Here is a 19207-nt window from a genome sequence, read left to right on the forward strand (position 1 = left end):
TGGAAAGGTGGCATCCTATGACGATTGCATGGCTGTGTGCTGTCAGCAACGGGTGTAGCTGAAATAGCCGAATCCACTAATTTGAAGGCGTGTCCACATACTTTTATATATATGGTATTGTCTTAATTAATCAGTGTCCGAGAAACTGACCCATAGTGTTTAATGTATCATTCTGAGTGGAGATGAGACTGTGGCCGACACTATGACACTAAGTAGACGTATCCCCACTAGGTTAATTAACAAGTATTGTGTTATTCATCTTTCTGATTGCACTTTGCTTGACTGCTTCACATAGCAACACTTTGCAACACTTTGTGAAGACCATAATAATATTATAGATCTCTGTATAGACCATAATAATATTATAGATCTCTGTATAGACCATAATAATATTATAGATCTCTGTATAGACCATAATAATATTATAGATCTCTGTATAGACCATAGTAATATTATAGAGCTCTGTGAAGAACATAATAATATTATAGAGCTCTGTGAAGACTATAATATTATTATAGAGCTCTGTGAAGTTCATATTAATATTATAGATCTCTGTATAGACCATAATATTATTATAGAGCTCTGGGAAGACCATAATAATATTATAGAGCTCTGTATAGACCATAATAATATTATAGAGCTCTGTGAAGACCATAATAATATTATAGAGCTCTGTGAAGACCATAATAATATTATTGTCATGTTCCTGACCTGTTTTCTGTTATTTTTGTATGTGTTGAGTTGGTCAGGATGTGAGTTGGGGTGGGCATTCTATGTTTTGTGTTTCTATGTTTAGGTCATTTGTAATTAGCCTTATATGGTTCTCAATCAGAGACAGGTGTTTGACGTTTCCTCTGATTGAGAACCATATAAAGGTAGGCTGTTCACACTGTTTGTTTGTGGGTGGTTGTCTTCCGTGTCTGTATGTCTACCACACAGGACTGTTTCGTTTGTCGTTTCGTATATGTAGTCTGTTCCTGTTTGTGCGTTCTTCATAGTTTGTAAGTTCTCAAGTCAGGTCTGTCTACATCGTTTATTTGTTTTTTAGTTTGTTGAAGTATTTTCGTGTTTTCGTCTTTACTTTAATAAACATGTATATGTCAAACTATCACGCTGCGCTTTGGTCCAATCCCTACTCCTCCTCTTCTTCTGATCGTTACAATTATAGAGCTCTGTATAGACCATAATAATATTATAGAGCTCTGGATAGACCATAATAATATTATAGAGCTCTGTGAATACCATAATAATATTATAGAGCTCTGTGAAGACCATAATAATATTATAGAGCTCTGTGAATACCATAATAATACCATAGAGCTCTGTATAGACCATAATAATATTATAGAGCTCTGTATAGACCATAATAATACCATAGAGCTCCTGTCTAAATAAATCCATGCCAGGAAAGGAGTAAGTACTAAACTCTGAGTCTAAATGATAACAAGCCAATTATTGCTTTTCCAGCATTTTCCATTATCCTGTTGCCAGTCAAGGGAGCCATATAAACCATGATATCACTTAAAATTATGAACTACAGATGTAGGATCTTAATTTGACCAGTATTGTCATAGTAAAATAATCCTGCAGCAACAGGATTTGAACATTTAGTCCATAATGTTGCTTGGTCGGTGGTTGGGCTATTAGCTGGACAAAAGTAAGCTACATGAAAAGTGCAATAATCTTAATATAACAGTGTGTTAATGAGGGTTTTCAGTGAAATTATGTAAATCAGGAAGCTCATCTGCATTTCCTGTGGCGAAGAAGAATTCTCAGCAACAAAAGAGCGATCAAATAAGATTGTACATCTGTTTTGGCTCTTACAGACATATTCGTTAAAAGACAGCAACAAACAACAAACAACAAGCCAATAACAATAATAATAATATAACACTTACAATCCAACGATCCAACATGATCTGAATATAAGTGAAAAGATATCAACAAACTAAAAATTAGATCACAACAACTGACACTTAATTATAAATACGGTGCAATATAGTTAATCCAAAAATCCCAAACAATACTTTTTCCTGCTTTCCAAAAGCCTTGTGACATTGAACCAAGCTTTCAGAGCCCTTTCTAACTGGCCCTGTATAAATAGAAACTGGGAGATGCAGAAGATGTTTCAAGGCAGGAATAGCCTGATGCTTGGGTCTGCTATGTGGTGCTGGATCTCTCATTAGGTGCCTTGTTATTTTTGGGCAGCTGGCACGTCTAAAGCAGGAAACAGGCCTTTATGTTTAAGTCCCAGGCGGTCAGGCTCGTCTTTGCAGCTCAAACAGAGCTGTGGCTTGCAGACTATCTTCTATAGCTAACAAAAGGAGCCGAGCCGCTGCCGCGCAGTGCCACAAACCAAACCGCTCAAACCCCGCTCATTCACCATAGAGTTTAATGTGTATGTCCTTCAAAGGATACTTCGGGATTTTGGCCCTTTATCTACTTCCCAAGAGTCAGATGAACTCTGTGGTGTGTCTCTGTGTCCAGTATGAAGGAAGATGGAAGTAGTCTCGTGAGCCAATGCTAACTAGCGTTAGTACAATGACTGGAAGTCTATGGTTATCTGCAAGCATGCTAGTTAGCAATTGCACTAATAAAAATGCTATCCACAAGTTCATCTGACTGGTGAAAATCCAAAAGTAGCCCTTTAATGTAATGAAATTGTCCAACCATGGTGCACTGCTTTATACAGTCTGTAGGACTCTGTCACCTCCCAAAATGACTACCGTTCTGTAATGTACAGTAACATAGCAACACAATCAAAATAATGTACATAACGGTGGCAGACAGAGAGAGAACTATACGTTTCACATTTGTATAGCACTTTACTACCTCCACAGGATGCCATGCAAAGCCTGTCTTTTTCCTTGTACAGGTCCAATCACCAGCCCAGTGATGGAAGGATGTGGGCCCAGCACATTCACAGCAACTCAACAGAGCGTCACACGATACAGAACCTCTGATAGGCCGTTGTGGATTAGAAATGACGCAACATCAACAACAGCTGTTCCTCTAATATCATGTTCCTCTACATTTCATCAAATTTGTATCAAATTATTAGAGTGAAGAAATAATTGCTTGATACCAAGACTATGCTTATCGATTATTAATTTTCAAACCGTATATTTGGAACGTTCAACTATTGTTTAACAGTTCAAGAGAAACATCTTGTTACATATTTGTAATGCAGAAGGGGTACAGAGTAACTGTAATGCAATATACAAATCTAATTCACCAATGACAGTCTTTGTTAAGCAGCAGATGATTGAAATGAATATAACGGTAGAGAGAGCAGCAGATGATTGAAATGAATATAACGGTAGAGAGAGCAGCAGATGATTGAAATGAATATAACGGTAGAGAGAGCAGCAGATGATTGAAATGAATATAACGGTAGAGAGAGCAGCAGATGATTGAAATGAATATAACGGTAGAGAGAGCAGCAGATGATTGAAATGAATATAACGGTAGAGAGAGCAGCAGATGATTGAAATGAATATAACGGTAGAGAGAGCAGCAGATGATTGAAATGAATATAACGGTAGAGAGAGCAGCAGATGATTGAAATGAATATAACGGTAGAGAGAGCAGCAGATGATTGAAATGAATATAACGGTAGAGAGAGCAGCAGATGATTGAAATGAATATAACGGTAGAGAGAGCAGCAGACAAAGGAGAGGCCATGGTCATATTATAGCGCATTATAAACACAGTGCTGTTTTGAGTTTTATTATTCTCAACAATCCCACTTCCTGACATTACATTTAGTTAACTAATTAGTCATTTTCTCTTTTTCAAAAAGCCTTTGTGTCTGAGCACTTTGTTTTGGTCACGTTAGAACATGTTGATGTCACTGTTACATGGCTCATCTCATTAAAATCACAAAGACGTGTTGTCTTCCTCCCCCTGAATTCATTGAGCTTCTTCAACATGAAAGCCGGGGAGATGAGAGTGTTATTAAATGAAGTGTGAATTCATGAAGAGCTCTGTGGACAGAAACCTTTATGAATGTTGGTTCTCCAGATAATGGCAAGGACAGCTTCATCACCATTGAATGTGATTATAAACCCACTCATAACACACCATTTTAGATGGTTTCAGATGTCATGTCTAACATGTGAACTGTCAGGAAATTAATGTATGTGTATCTTTCTGTATGTGAGCTTCACTAGGTCAAATTCCTATCAACTTGTATATACCCTGTCTCCATGGTCTGAGTCCAACAGAACAGACCTGTGTGCTGTGCAGCAGTCACTGTGGTGCCTCCCTGCCTCCCATGCAGCCGTCATAAAAGGCATGTGACAAGGCTATTTTTAGAACCGAAAATATAATCGTCAACAAGTGAAACCAGAATAAGAGACAGGCACACACACACACACACACACACACACACACACACACACACACACACATTACACACACACACATTACACACACACATGCACACATTACACACACATTACACACACATTACACACACACACACACACACACACACACACACACACACACACACACACACACACACACACACACACACACACACACACACACACACACACACACACACACACACACACACACACACCAAATAGGTAAATGATAAATGAAGTATACTAAATAGGTAAATGATAAATGAAGTATATCTCTCCTTCCAAAGCACTGTTATATCAGGGGTGTGCTGCTGGCTGCTAAGATGGAGTGATAAAGACGGCAAGGCGCCTAATCTTAGCTGGCTAATGCCATAAGCCCAAAATAACACACCTAAGAATAGCTGACCCACAGAATAAGCAAGAAGCCTGAATTTCAGGCACTTAAAATATCTTGTTGTTTGGCAGATAATGTTCTGGGAGAAGAAGAAAAAGAAGAAGACCTGAAATGCATGGCTCGAAGGAAAGAGAATTAGCAGCAATGGATGTTGGGATTGACCTGGTGCTCTATTGACAGAGCAGAGGAGATAGAATGTGTCATGCTAGAGCCTTATTCACACTTGTTCTGATCTTCTTGTTGTGCTGACTACCATGGGTCATGTACTGTACTACCTTTCAGCTTGTTTACAGGATATAATAGAACAGAATGGAATAGAACAGAGCAGAATAGAACAGAGCAGAATAGAACAGAGAAAAATAGAACAGAATTGAACAGAGAAGAATAGAATAGGACATAATAGAACATAATAGAACAGGGCAGAATAGACGAGAATACAACAGAATAAAACATAGCAGAATAGAATAGGACAGAATAGAACATAATAGAACAGAGCAGAAGAGAATACAACAGAATCAAACAGAGCAGAATAGAATAGAGCAGAACATAATAGAACAGAGCGTAATAGAATAGGACAGAATAGAATAGAACAGAGCATAATATAACAGGACAGAATAGAATAGAGCAAAACAGAGCATAATAGAATAGGACAGAATAGAATAGAACAGAGCATAATAGAATAGGACAGAATAGAATAGAACAGAGCATAATAGAATATGACAGAATAGAATAGAACAGAGCATAATATAACAGGACAGAATAGAATAGAGCAAAACAGAGCATAATAGAATAGGACAGAATAGAATAGAGCAAAACAGAGCATAATAGAATAGGACAGAATAGAATAGAACAGAGCGTAATAGAATAGGACAGAATAGAATAGAGCAAAACAGAGCATAATAGAATAGGACAGAATAGAATAGAACAGAGCATAATAGAATAGGACAGAATAGAATAGAACAGAGCATAATAGAATAGGACAGAATAGAATAGAACAGAGCATAATAGAATAGGACAGAATAGAATAGAACAGAGCATAATAGAATAGGACAGAATAGAATAGAACAGAGCATAATATAATAGGACAGAATAGAATAGAACAGAGCAGAGCAGAGCAGAATAGAATAGGACAGAATAGATTAGAACAGAGCATAATAGAATAGGACAGAATAGAATAGAACAGAGCAGAGCAGAATAGAATAGGACAGAATAGAATAGAACAGAGCATAATAGAATAGGACAGAATAGAATAGAACAGAGCATAATATAATAGGACAGAATAGAATAGAACAGAGCATAATAGAATAGGACAGAATAGAATAGAACAGAGCAGAGCAGAGCAGAATAGAATAGGACAGAATAGAGACATAATATAATAGAATATAATAGAACAGAGCAGAATAGGACAGAATATAATATAATAGGACATAATAGAATATAATATAATAGAACAGAGCAGAATAGAATAGGACAGAATAAGACAGAATATAATAGAATATAATCGAACAGAGCAGAATAGAATAGGACAGAATAGAATAGAATAGAGCAGAATAAAATAGGACAGAATAGAATAGAGCAGAATAAAATAGGACAGAATAGAATATAATTGAACAGAGCAGAATAGAATAGGACAGAATTTAATAACAATGCAGTATGTAGTTAATGAGTAGAGATGTGTTTGTTCTGTGGTTAATTAAGTAGAGATGTGTTGGTTCTGTGGTTAATTAAGTAGAGATGTGTTGGTTCTGTGGTTAATTAAGTAGAGATGTGTTGGTTCTGTGGTTAATTAAGTAGAGATGTGTTGGTTCTGTGGTTAATTAAGTAGAGATGTGTTTGTTCTGTGGTTAATTAAGTAGAGATGTGTTGGTTCTGTGGTTAATTAAGTAGAGATGTTTTGGTTCTGTGGTTAATTGGAAGTGGTGTTGGAGGTCCAGTAGGAGGCACTCTTTCCTCTGGTCTAATAAAATATCCCAATGCCCCAGGGCAGTGATTGGGGACACTGCCCTGTGTGTAGGGTGCCGTCTTTCGGATGGGACGTTAAACGGGTGTCCTGACTCTCTGAGGTCATTAAAGATCCCATGGCACTTATCGTAAGAGTAGGGGTGTTAACCCCGGTGTCCTGGCTAAATTTCCAATCTGGCCCTCAAACCATCATGGTCACCTAATAATCCCCAGTTTACAATTGGCTCAATCATCCCCCTCCTCTCCCCTGTAACTATTCCCCAGGTCGTTGCTGCAAATGAGAACGTGTTCTCAGTCAACTTACCTGGTAAAATAACGGTAAAATAAAAAAATAAAAAATAAAATTAAGTAGAGATGTGTTGGTTCTGTGGTTAATTAAGTAGAGATGTTTTGGTTCTGTGGTTAATTAAGTAGAGATGTGTTGGTTCTGTGGTTAATTAAGTAGAGATGTGTTGGTTCTGTGGTTAATTAAGTAGAGATGTGTTGGTTCTGTGGTTAATTAAGTAGAGATGTGTTGGTTCTGTGGTTAATTAAGTAGAGATGTGTTGGTTCTGTGGTTAATTAAGTAGAGATGTGTTGGTTCTGTGGTTAATTAAGTAGAGATGTGTTGGTTCTGTGGTTAATTAAGTAGAGATGTGTTGGTTCTGTGGTTAATTAAGTAGAGATGTGTTGGTTCTGTGGTTAATTAAGTAGAGATGTTTTGGTTCTGTGGTTAATTAAGTAGAGATGTGTTGGTTCTGTGGTTAATTAAGTAGATATGTGTTGGTTCTGTGGTTAATTAAGTAGAGATGTGTTGGTTCTGTGGTTAATTAAGTAGAGATGTGTTGGTTCTGTGGTTAATTAAGTAGAGATGTGTTGGTTCTGTGGTTAATTAAGTAGAGATGTGTTTGTTCTGTAGTTAATTAAGTAGAGATGTGTTGGTTCTGTGGTTAATTAAGTAGAGATGTGTTGGTTCTGTGGTTAATTAAGTAGAGATGTTTTGGTTCTGTGGTTAATTAAGTAGAGATGTGTTGGTTCTGTGGTTAATTAAGTAGAGATGTTTTGGTTCTGTGGTTAATTAAGTAGAGATGTGTTGGTTCTGTGGTTAATTAAGTAGAGATGTGTTTGTCCTGTAGTTAATATACTGTACTGGTGGTTAAATATAGTTCTAGACAACAGTACAATGCGTATGTGGAGAAATACACTGAGTTTACAGAAACACACTATAAGAGTCATGTCCACAGAGCATGTGATATCCTTGGTGATCAATGTTAGGATGTGTGAAATTAATAATTTAAGTGTTTATCTCTAATGTTCACAAGTTATTGAGAAATCAATAGCCATAATATTCATTTCCTGTATACAACTCTCTGCCTACAATACGCAGTACATGACTCAATCTGTGTATTGTCATAACAATGCTGCCCACCAAAAGTCCTGACATTTACTGTAGTGTGTGTGTGCTTTCCCATAATACAATGCTGGTCCAACAGCCCTAGACCCATTAGATGACAAGAGCCAAGTGAATTTCTGAACTACCACAAGTCCAAAAGGCAGAGAATAGCAGAGTGACTCACATTGAGTGAATACCGTAAACCAACATTACTCAGAATGATGTCAGATTCGTTTGAACCCTGAGATTCATTTCTCAGGTCAGAAATAGAATGTCATTGTGTTTGGTAAACATCCACAGAGACACAGAGATAATCTTTTGATGTTCATTTCCGTTTGCCTTGTACTGTCTTTATTTTTACCATGGCATTTCCTGTTACTGTTATACCTCAACAAGTGAAGACTGACATGGAAGCCTCCCTATCCAAACGCAAAGTAAAGCCTGACATGGAAGCCTCCCTATCCAAACACAAAGTGAAGCCTGACATGGAAGCCTCCCTATCCAAACACAAAGTGAAGCCTGACATGGAAGCCTCCCTATCCAAACACAAAGTGAAGCCTGACATGGAAGCCTCCCTATCCAAACACAAAGTAAAGCCTGACATGGAAGCCTCCCTATCCAAACACAAAGTGAAGCCTGACATGGAAGCCTCCCTATCCAAACACAAAGTGAAGCCTGACATGGAAGCCTCCCTATCCAAACACAAAGTGAAGCCTGACATGGAAGCCTCCCTATCCAAACACAAAGTGAAGCCTGACATGGAAGCCTCCCTATCCAAACACAAAGTGAAGCCTGACATGGAAGCCTCCGTATCCAAACACAACATCCCTTTCATGTTTTCATGACATTTCATTGTGGTGACAATGACTGTAAAAAGCAGAGTGCCATTAATATGCACCAAAACAACTCCAAACAGTGCATTCAGTCCATATCCACACAATGATACAACTATGTGTATTTACTAACACTCACTATACAGACACTTTTAAACATGTTTGTTTTACTCCATTCAGACACAAGCAAACAGAGAAACAATGACAGTAAATGAATACTTCCCATCCATAAGCACCGCACACTGTAAAACCATGCAGTATAATATCACACACGTAAATACCTGGATACAGAAAGCAGTGCCTGATCATAACGCCTTGCTGTGCTGAGAAGTTTGGAGCCTCCTTTCACAGAGGCAGATAGATAGAGACTGACTGGGAGAGACCGGAGAGTTGAGAGAATGAAACAGAGGGAGAGGGGGGTAGGGAGAGAGAGAGAGAGAGAGAGAGAGAGAGAGAGAGAGAGAGAGAGAGAGAGAGAGAGAGAGAGAGAGAGAGAGAGAGAGAGAGAGAGAGAGAGAGAGAGAGGGAAATAAGGAGAGAGAGCGGCAGACCGCCAGATGAAGAGAAACAGAGAGATTGAGAGAGAGAATAAGAGAGAGGATAATAGTGCTATAAAAATCCAGAGAAAAAAGAGAAAGACAGGCTATCCCTTTAGGAGCAGAGAGAGAGCCTGGTGGGTCACCTGAGTTACCGTTGTGCATCTTCTGCTGGTCCAAGAGTCGCTGGTGGCCAACGAGCTTGTTTGTTGTGGTGGAGAAATTTGACTCGCTCTCGTAAATCGTCTGCAGCATACTCCACTCAGCGCTCAGGTCGCATTGCAAACTCTGCTCTTCCTGTCCCCAAAGAGCCAACCCTCTCGCAGCAGTGCACTCAGGGGAACGACCACGACGACGTACAGCGACTAGAGACAGAAACAGCTCTCCTCCTTTTCCTCTGAGGAAACTCTCTCTCTTGCTGTGCTGAAACGCAATACAATAACCACACCACACACTCCCTCTGTGAGGCTTTCCCCACTATACTGTGACTACACAGCACAAGAGAACACAGAGATTCAGTCAAGAAGTCCCTGTTCAGACAGAGTTAGAAGATGACTGGCAGTCTGATTCTCTTCTCTTGTTGTGACACTGAACTACTACCCTGCTCTTATTCCCTCTGATCTCTCTCTCTCTCTCTCTCTCTGTCGTCTCTCTCTCTCGTCTGTCTGTCTTCTCCTCTCTGTTCCTCTCTCAGTAATGTCTGAGCGGTGAGAGTGAGCCTGCCTGCCTGTGTTTCAACCTTCCAGTGGGGGGTGTCCTAGTCAGAGCTGAGCTAAGCCGTGCACTGTTTACCCGTCAACCTCTCACAGGAAAGTAATGCTTGAGCCGGAGAGGGTGCAAGCTTAATTTGCATGTGAATTAACAACAGCGTGGCCCACAGGTGACAGAAATAGAACAATGGCCGGCCCCGGCTATAAATAGGAGGGCCGAGGCGAGGGGATTGGAGCAGCATTGATGCGTTTAAAAATACCTCCACCAAACACAGCTGTCTCTTCTACAGCTCTACAGCTAGATTCCTGCCAGAAGGCATGTCTCCTGACTGACTCCCTCCCTCCCTCTCTCCCAGAGCAGAGCCCAGCTAAGCTGCAGATGGAGGCTCACTCTGCTTGATTCCCCCCCCCTCCCTCTCCCCCCCCCTCTCTCTTGCTCTTTTCTCTCACTATCTCTCACTCTTTCTCTCATTTCAACTCTATTTATCACTCTCTCCTTTCTCTTTCCCTCTATGTATCTCTCTCCCTCTCTCATCTCTCTCTCTCTCTACCCTCTCTCAGCTCTCTCTCTCTGTCCCTCTCGCATCTCTCTCGCTCTACCCTCTCTCATCTCTCTCTCTCTATCTCTCTACCCTCTCTCATCTCTCTCTATCTCTCTCCCTCTCTCATCTCTCTCTACCCTCTCTCATCTCTCTCTACCCTCTCTCATCTCTCTCTCTATCTCTATCCCTCTCTCATCTCTCTCTCTCTCTCTCTCTACCCTCTCTCATCTCTCTCTCTCCCTCTCATCTCTCTCTATCTATCTCTCTACCCTCTCTCATCTCTCTCTCTCTCCCTCTCTCATCTCTCTCTCTCTATCTCTCTACCCTCTCTCATATCTCTCTATCTCTCTCCCTCTCTCATCTCTCTCTATCTCTCTCCCTCTCTCATCTCTCCCTCTCTCATCTCTCTCTCTCTCATCTCTCTACCCTCTCTCATCTCTCTCTCTATCTCTCTACCCTCTCTCATCTCTCTCTCTCTCCCTCTCATCTCTCTCTATCTTTCTCTCTACCCTTTCTCATCTCTCTCTCTCTATCTCTCCCTCTCTCATCTCTCTCTCTACCCTCTCTCTATCTCTCTCCCTCTCTCATCTCTCTCTCTCTCATCTCTCTACCCTCTCTCATCTCTCTCTCTATCTCTCTACCCTCTCTCATCTCTCTCTCTATCTCTCTACCCTCTCTCATCTCTCTATCTCTCTACCCTCTCTCATCTCTCTCTCTCCCTCTCTCATCTCTCTATCTCTCTACCCTCTCTCATCTCTCTCTCTCCCTCTCCCATCTCTCTCTATCTATCTCTCATCTCTCTCTCTCTCTCTCCCTCTCTCATCTCTCTCTCTATCTCTCTCCCTCTCTCATCTCTCTCTCTCATCTCTCTACCCTCTCTCCTCTCTCTATCTCTCTACCCTCTCTCAACTGGGATTCTTCATTTCTTTCTCTCGTACAAGATTCATCCTTATATCCCTTTTTCCAAAACATACTATCCAAATCAAATATACTTCCTCATCCTTACAAGGTCTTGCTACTGTTGTTTTTCTTTTCTGGTAGTTTATGGTGCCTGTGATATTCTGTATGTTGACAACGTAACTTCTATTCTTAGTGGCAGCCCATTCCTGATAGGTTGGTTATTAGTTCAAGCAGCCCATATCTGATAGGTTGGTTATTAGTTCAAGCAGCCCATTTCTGATAGGTTGGTTATTAGTTCAAGCAGCCCATTACTGATAGGTTGGTTATTAGTTCAAGCAGCCCATTACTGATAGGTTGGTTATTAGTTCAAGCAGCCCATATCTGATAGGTTGGTTATTAGTTCAAGCAGCCCATATCTGATAGGTTGGTTATTAGTTCAAGCAGCCCATTACTGATAGGTTGGTTATTAGTTCAAGCAGCCCATTTCTGATAGGTGGGTTATTAGTTCAATCTCAAGATGATTGGTTAGTCATTGAGATTAACAAACCAGCACCATATTCTGCATGTTAAACAAACACGTATTATCAAACATGTATTATATAACTAACTGTGTCAACCCTCCCAGATCACCCTGACCCAACCACCTGACCAAGTGGAATAGTAACTATTATCTCAGATTGTAGGATGTTAGAGAGAGCAGGGGTCAGTGTGCATCCAGGATACTGCAGATGTAGGATCTTCATTTGAGCCAGTTTGCTACAACAGGAAAATAATCCTGCAGCAACAAGAAATGTGAATTATTGTGTGGATTATAATTAATGGGCATTTTTTTGAAGGTGTTAATACATGTTTCGTTAGGGCAAGTCAAGTCCTACATTTTAAAGTGGAAATAACAAACTTTAGAACCTTTTTTAAACCTTGAATACACTACAAGTTTGCATTTCCTGCTGTGCAGGAACATTCTCAGCTACAAAATAGTAATCAAATTAAGATCCTAAATCTGTACTGCTCTTGAGGAAGCATGCCCTAAGCCAGACAATCGTGTGAGGAAGCATGCCGTGAGCCAGCCAATCGTGTGAGGAAGCATGCCCTGAGCCTGCTAATCGTGTGAGGAAGCATGCCCTGAGCCTGCTAATTGTGTGAGGAAGCATGCCCTAAGCCAGCCAATCGTGTGAGGAAGCATGCCGTGAGCCAGCCAATCGTGTGAGGAAGCATGCCCTGAGCCTGCTAATCGTGTGAGGAAGCATGCCCTGAGCCTGCTAATTGTGTGAGGAAGCATGCCGTGAGCCAGCCAATCGTGTGAGGAAGCATGCCCTGAGCCTGCTAATCGTGTGAGGAAGCATGCCCTGAGCCTGCTAATCGTGTGAGGAAGCATGCCCTGAGCCTGCTAATCGTGAGAGGAAGCATGCCGTGAGCCAGCCAATCGTGTGAGGAAGCATGCCCTGAGCCTGCTAATCGTGTGAGGAAGCATGCCGTGAGCCAGCCAATCGTGTGAGGAAGCATGCCCTGAGCCTGCTAATCGTGTGAGGAAGCATGCCCTGAGCCTGCTAATCGTGTGAGGAAGCATGCCCTTAGCCTGCTAATCGTGTAAGGAGCATGCCCTGAGTCAGCCAATCATGTGAGGAAACATGCCCTATAGTCCCGTACCCCTTCAAACATTCAACCTTCAGCTGCGTACCCACTCTAGCACCAGGGTCAGCTGCGTACCCCCTCTAGCACCAGGGTCAGCTGCGTACCGTGTACCCCCTCTAGCACCAGGGTCAGCTGCGTACCCCCTCTAGCACCAGGGTCAGCTGCGTACCCCCTCTAGCACCAGGGTCAGCTGTGTACCCCCTCTAGCACCAGGGTCAGCTGTGTACCCCCTCTAGCACCAGGGTCAGCTGTGTACCCCCTCTAGCACCAGGGTCAGCTGTGTACCCCCTCTAGCACCAGGGTCAGCTGTGTACCCCCTCTAGCACCAGGGTCAGCTGTGTACCCCCTCTAGCACCAGGGTCAGCTGTGTACCCCCTCTAGCACCAGGGTCAGCGCACTCTCAAATGTTGTTTTTTACCATCTGTGTAAGCCTGCCACACATATACGGTACATTTCTTAAACATAACCATGAGGGTGAGTTTTTGTCACAACTTCCCACAAAGCTCGTGGGAAGTGACAAAGAGCTCTTATAGGACCAGGGCACAAATAATAATATAATAATGGTCAATAATTTTGCTCTTTATTTAACCATCTTACATATTACACTATATTTGTTCATCGAAAATTGTCAATGACTCACACATTCGACACTGAACCTGTCACTGGCCATAGAGAGGCTGTTATTCTCTATTTTGGTTAGGCCAGGGCGTGACAGGTTGAGTGTCGAATGTGTGCAATTTTGGCAACATACTATCTAAAAGTGAATGAGTCATCTTTACTTCATAGAATGTACAGTAGAAGAAATAGGAAGTGCTGCAGTAAAAGCTTTATTAGCAACATGAAATTGCTGCCAGTGATCAACAAAAAATCCAACATACATGGACTTTGGTTCCAAATGTGTACAAATAAAACACAATTACAGTAAAAAAGGCACGGAAGGGAAAAAACACTAAAATGCCCAGTCCTGTTCTAGGGTGGGCATTCTAGTTTCTTTATTTCTATGTTTTCTATTTCTTTGTTTTTGGCCAGTGTGATTCCCAATCAGAGGCAGCTGTCTATCGTTGTCTCTGTTTGGGAATCATACTTAGGCAGCCTTTTTCCCACCTGTGTTTTGTGGGTAGTTATTTTCTGTTTAGTCTCTGTTACCTGACAGAACTGTTCGCTTTCATTTTGTTACTTTGTTCTAGTGTTTTTTGATAATAAATAAAACCATGAACACTTTCCATGCTGCGCTTTGGTTCACTCCTTCTGACGACAGGCGTTACACAACCAAAAAATGTAAAAGGAAACTGAATTATAAAAAACAATGGATTTCATATTGTCTAATGTATGCAGGTAGAACCGTAACCTGAAAAGTAATGCAGTTTTTGTAATGCCATCAACTGTTAGTATTTTGAAAGTCATTGTGTTATGATTGACTATACGCTCCTCTTGGATAGAAAACATGTGCTAGTGTTTTGACAGAATGATTAGATATTGAGTCGAGTTTACTGTGTTTTGATAGAGTTAGTGTATGTAGAGTTGTTTTGCATTTTGAAATGTATTTAATGAACAAAATGTGGTTTTGAGCAGAACTTTAACTATTCGGCTAATTGTGTGATGTAGGTGTGTTGCTGTGTTAAGAGTTTAGAAACAGTATCTTAAGTATAGGTAAATACTTGTTAGCAACTGTAAGAAACTGTAACAGCTTTCAGCTTTCCTTCCATTTGTCTAAAACACACGACAAGACTGTCCCTTTCATAGTCTTTCATGTGACACAACAGGTTTTTAAAAAGCACAAACTACTGCATCACAACTAGGTCACTAGGGAGTGCTGTGCATTGATAGCATTACAGAGCACAGGAGGTTGGTGGCACCTTAATTGGGGAGGATGTGCTTGTGGTAATGGCTTGAGCGGAATGGTATCAAATACATCAAGGACATGGTTTCCATGGTTTCCATTTGTTTGATGCCATTTAATTCGCTCTGTTCCAGCCATTATTATGAGCCGTCCTCCCCTCGGCAGCCTCCACTGGTACAGAGGAACAAAATAGTTTATTGTTTGATAATACATCCACATGATCTGTTTGAATGGCAGGGGGAAGGAAGCAATCGCTTTGGTCTGGCTCTAAAAACAGAACAGTGTATTATTCCATCAGAGCCCCGTAGAGAACCCATAACATGATAATTAGACTCATAACATACACGTCAGGTCGAGTGTTCTCTCTGACCACTGATAGACGCAGGCATGAGTTACTGGCTAAGCCGGCCTGAGATACTGGCTAAGCAGGCTTGAGTTACTGGCTAAGCTAGCGGGCTGAGTTACTGGCTAAGCTAGCGGGCTGAGTTACAGGCTAAGTTAGCAGGCTGAGTTACTGGCTAAGCTAGCGGGCTGAGTTACTGGCTAAGCTAGCGGGCTGAGTTACTGGCTAAGCTAGCGGGCTGAGTTACTGGCTAAGCTAGCGGGCTGAGTTACAGGCTAAGTTAGCAGGCTGAGTTACTGGCTAAGCTAGCGGGCTGAGTTACTGGCTAAGTTAGCGAGTTGAGTTACAGGCTAAGCTAGCGGGCTGAGTTACTGGGTTGAGTTACTGGCTAAGTTAGCGAGTTGAGTTACAGGCTAAGTTAGCGGGCTGAGTTACAGGCTAAGTTAGCGGGTTAAGTTACTAGCTAAGCTAGCGGGCTGAGTTACTGGCTAAGCTAGCGGGCTGAGTTACAGGCTAAGTTAGCAGGCTGAGTTACTGGCTAAGCTAGCGGGCTGAGTTACTGGCTAAGCTAGCGGGCTGAGTTACTGGCAAGTTAGTGGGTTGAGTTACAGGCTAAGCTAGCGGGCTGAGTTACAGGCTAAGCTAGCGGGCTGAGTTACAGGCTAAGCTAGCGGGCTGAGTTACTGGCTAAGTTAGCGGGCTGAGTTACTGGCTAAGCTAGCGGGCTGAGTTACTGGCTAAGTTAGCGGGCTGAGTTACTGGCTAAGCTAGCGGGCTGAGTTACTGGCTAAGATAGCGGGCTGAGTTACTGGCTAAGTTAGCGGGCTGAGTTACTGGCTAAGCTAGCGGGCTGAGTTACAGGCTAAGCTAGCGGGCTGAGTTACTGGCTAAGTTAGCGGCCTGAGTTACTGGCTAAGCTAGCGGGCTGAGTTACAGGCTGAGTTAGCGGGCTGAGTTACTGGCTAAGCTAGCGGGCTGAGTTACAGGCTAAGTTAGCGGGTTGAGTTACAGGCTGAGTTAGCGGGCTGAGTTACTGGCTAAGTTAGCGGGCTGAGTTACAGGCTGAGTTAGCGGGCTGAGTTACTGGCTAAGCTAGCGGGCTGAGTTACAGGCTGAGTTAGCGGGCTGAGTTACTGGCTAAGCTAGCGGGCTGAGTTACAGGCTAAGCTAGCGGGTTGAGTTACAGGCTAAGTTAGCAGGCTGAGTTACTGGCTAAGCTAGCGGGCTGAGTTACAGGCTAAGTTAGCGGGTTGAGTTACTGGCTAAGTTAGCGGGTTGAGTTACAGGCTAAGCTAGCGGGTTGAGTTACAGGCTGAGTTAGCGGGCTGAGTTACTGGCTAAGCTAGCGGGCTGAGTTACTGGCTAAGCTAGCGGGTTGAGTTACAGGCTGAGTTAGCGGGCTGAGTTACTGGCTAAGCTAGCGGACTGAGTTACAGACTAAGTTAGCGGGCTGAGTTACAGGCTAAATTAGCGGGCTGAGTTACTGGCTAAGCTAGCGGACTGAGTTACAGGCTGAGTTAGCGGGCTGAGTTACTGGCTAAGCTAGCGGACTGAGTTACAGGCTAAGTTAGCAGGTTGAGTTACTGGCTAAGTTAGCAGGCTGAGTTACTGGCTAAGTTAGCGGGCTGAGTTACTGGCTAAGTTAGCGGGCTGAGTTACTGGCTAAGTTAGCGGGTTGAGTTACTGGCTAGGCTAGCAGGTTGAGTTACTGGCTAAGTTAGCAGGCTGAGTTAGTGGCTAAGTTAGTGGGCTGAGTTACAGGCTAAGTTAGCGGGTTGTGTTACTGGCTAGGCTAGCAGGTTGAGTTACTGGCTAAGTTAGCGGGCTGAGTTACTGGCTAAGTTAGCGGGCTGAGTTACTGGCTAAGTTAGCGGGTTGAGTTACTGGCTAGGCTAGCAGGTTGAGTTACTGGCTAGACTAGCGGGCTGAGTTACTGGCTAAGCTAGCGGGCTGAGTTACAGGCTAAGTTAGCGGGTTGAGTTACTGGCTAGGCTAGCGGGCTATGCCTTTAAAATTGTCATCTTCTTTTCCTTCATAATTTGACCTGTCCTCCAGCCAGGGGCGTGAAGCCAGCACAGTGCTATTTATAGAGTCTTGCTCAGCGCTTTTATGACTACAGGCAGGGGAGAGGGAGAGAGAGAAAGAGAGACAGAGAGAGAAAGAGAGAAAGGAGTTGGACTGTGTTATTTCAGCTGGCCAAACAGTTAAACCCTCAATGCTTTTATTACAACACAACATGGGAAACACACAGAAGAGGGAATGCACAGCTCACAGGCTAGGCTATACTCAAGTGGCAAAAAAATCTATGTCATTTTGGAATAAAACTACATTATCATATTTGTTTCTGTTATATTAAACAGCTTCATATTGTAGCCCATACACTGTTTTTGTTTTTCTTAATAAAGATCATTAATTTCAAAAAATTGCATTTGGACAGCCTTGGGAATGATCAGCTACCTGAAAGCTTGAGTTACATTAAAATGTTAGATTTAGATTGAGGCAATGTGATTGCAAATTCTAAGAGATTACAATGTCGGGTTTGCAGAGCCATGCATACTGTACATCATTGTATCTATTCTAGTGAGATTTAAATATATCTATCCTAGTAAAGACTTGTCTATCTGCCTGGCTAACCTAAAGTACCTACATCATGGAAAACACGGTCTACAATTAGTGATTGTTTTTATCTCCACAGGCGACATAATCCCCAGTAAATGAGGGTAATTAGAGTTAGGAAAGTCCTGATCCATCCACCTCTATGTAGTCTATCTAAAGGGGAATCTGGCTGTCGTGCCGGGAGGGGAGTAGGGGATTAAAGATCTGTCAGTCTTACAATGTAAATAGTAAAGTTGTCTGTCTAAAATATATTTTTATTGTGTGTATGGACATCGTGGCGTAAAAATGTAATAATAATAAACATAACTGCTCCATCTGTCACAGTGACAGACCAGCTCTGATCCTTAAGCCTAGAGACCTGGAGCTGTCACAGGTCACAGGTCACAGGTCACAGGTGAGGTCAGGCTAAACAGAGGTAGTCTCAAGCATCCAGGCATTAGGATTGGGATTATGACAATGCAATTCCTATTATGAGAAATGAAAACTCTACTGGGTAACTATACACATGGAAAGTCCTGACACACAGAAAGCTGGTTAACCAGGCTAGGAAATTCCTGAATGACTAGTCACATAATGATACCATTATCATTTCACAACGAGTTCCAGGAATACTGTGTTACAATATTGCTGAAATATTACCAATTCCAAAAATACTTGCCTTTTTCAACTCTGACCTGAAGGATATTTATTTAACTAGGCAAGTCAGTTAAGAACAAATTCTTCTCTTCAATAACAGCCTAGGAACAGTGGGTTAACCGCCTTGTTCAGGAGTAGAACTACAGATGTTGACCTTGTCAGCTCGGGGATTTGATCTTGCATCCTTTAGGTTACTAGTCCAACGCGCTAACCACTAGGCTACCTGCCTCTCTAACCACTAGGCTACCTGCCTCTCTAACCACTAGGCTACCTGCCTCTAACCACTAGGCTACCTGCCTCTCTAACCACTAGGCTACCTGCCTCTCTAGCCACTAGGCTACCTGCCTCTCTAACCACTAGGCTACCTGCCACCCCGGCAGAAGAACTAAAAATATTTGCACTGCATATAAACAACAGTATATTATACAATGCAAGTCTTGGAACGTTGCACGAATCAATCAGTCATATCTAACAAAATCACCCCACTTTCTCCACAGACAAGCTTTCATTGGCAGCTA

The 19207-nt window shown here is 42.1% G+C and overlaps 1 protein-coding gene across 12 annotated transcripts in view; it reads right to left on the bottom strand.

Moving 5' to 3' along the window:
- Nucleotides 1-19207, bottom strand: part of hdac9b (histone deacetylase 9b) — a 214233-nt gene that overhangs the window by 80747 nt on the left and 114279 nt on the right. For 3 of the 12 annotated variants that reach the window (XM_055904136.1, XM_055904133.1, XM_055904132.1), the window contains exon 1: nucleotides 9617-10303. The exons of 2 other annotated variants lie outside the window; for them this stretch is intronic. In XM_055904136.1, coding sequence (XP_055760111.1) covers nucleotides 9617-9725 — 109 coding nt within the window. In that variant the 5' untranslated portion in view covers nucleotides 9726-10303. Of the gene's footprint in view, nucleotides 1-9215; nucleotides 9307-9616; nucleotides 10308-19207 lie in introns of those variants that run through there. 7 more of the 12 variants (XM_055904137.1, XM_055904135.1, XM_055904141.1 and 4 more) reach the window with 6 other exon arrangements.

This window comes from Salvelinus fontinalis, chromosome 38 (genome assembly GCF_029448725.1).
Source record: "Salvelinus fontinalis isolate EN_2023a chromosome 38, ASM2944872v1, whole genome shotgun sequence".
In the NCBI taxonomy this organism is placed as follows: domain Eukaryota; kingdom Metazoa; phylum Chordata; class Actinopteri; order Salmoniformes; family Salmonidae; genus Salvelinus; species Salvelinus fontinalis.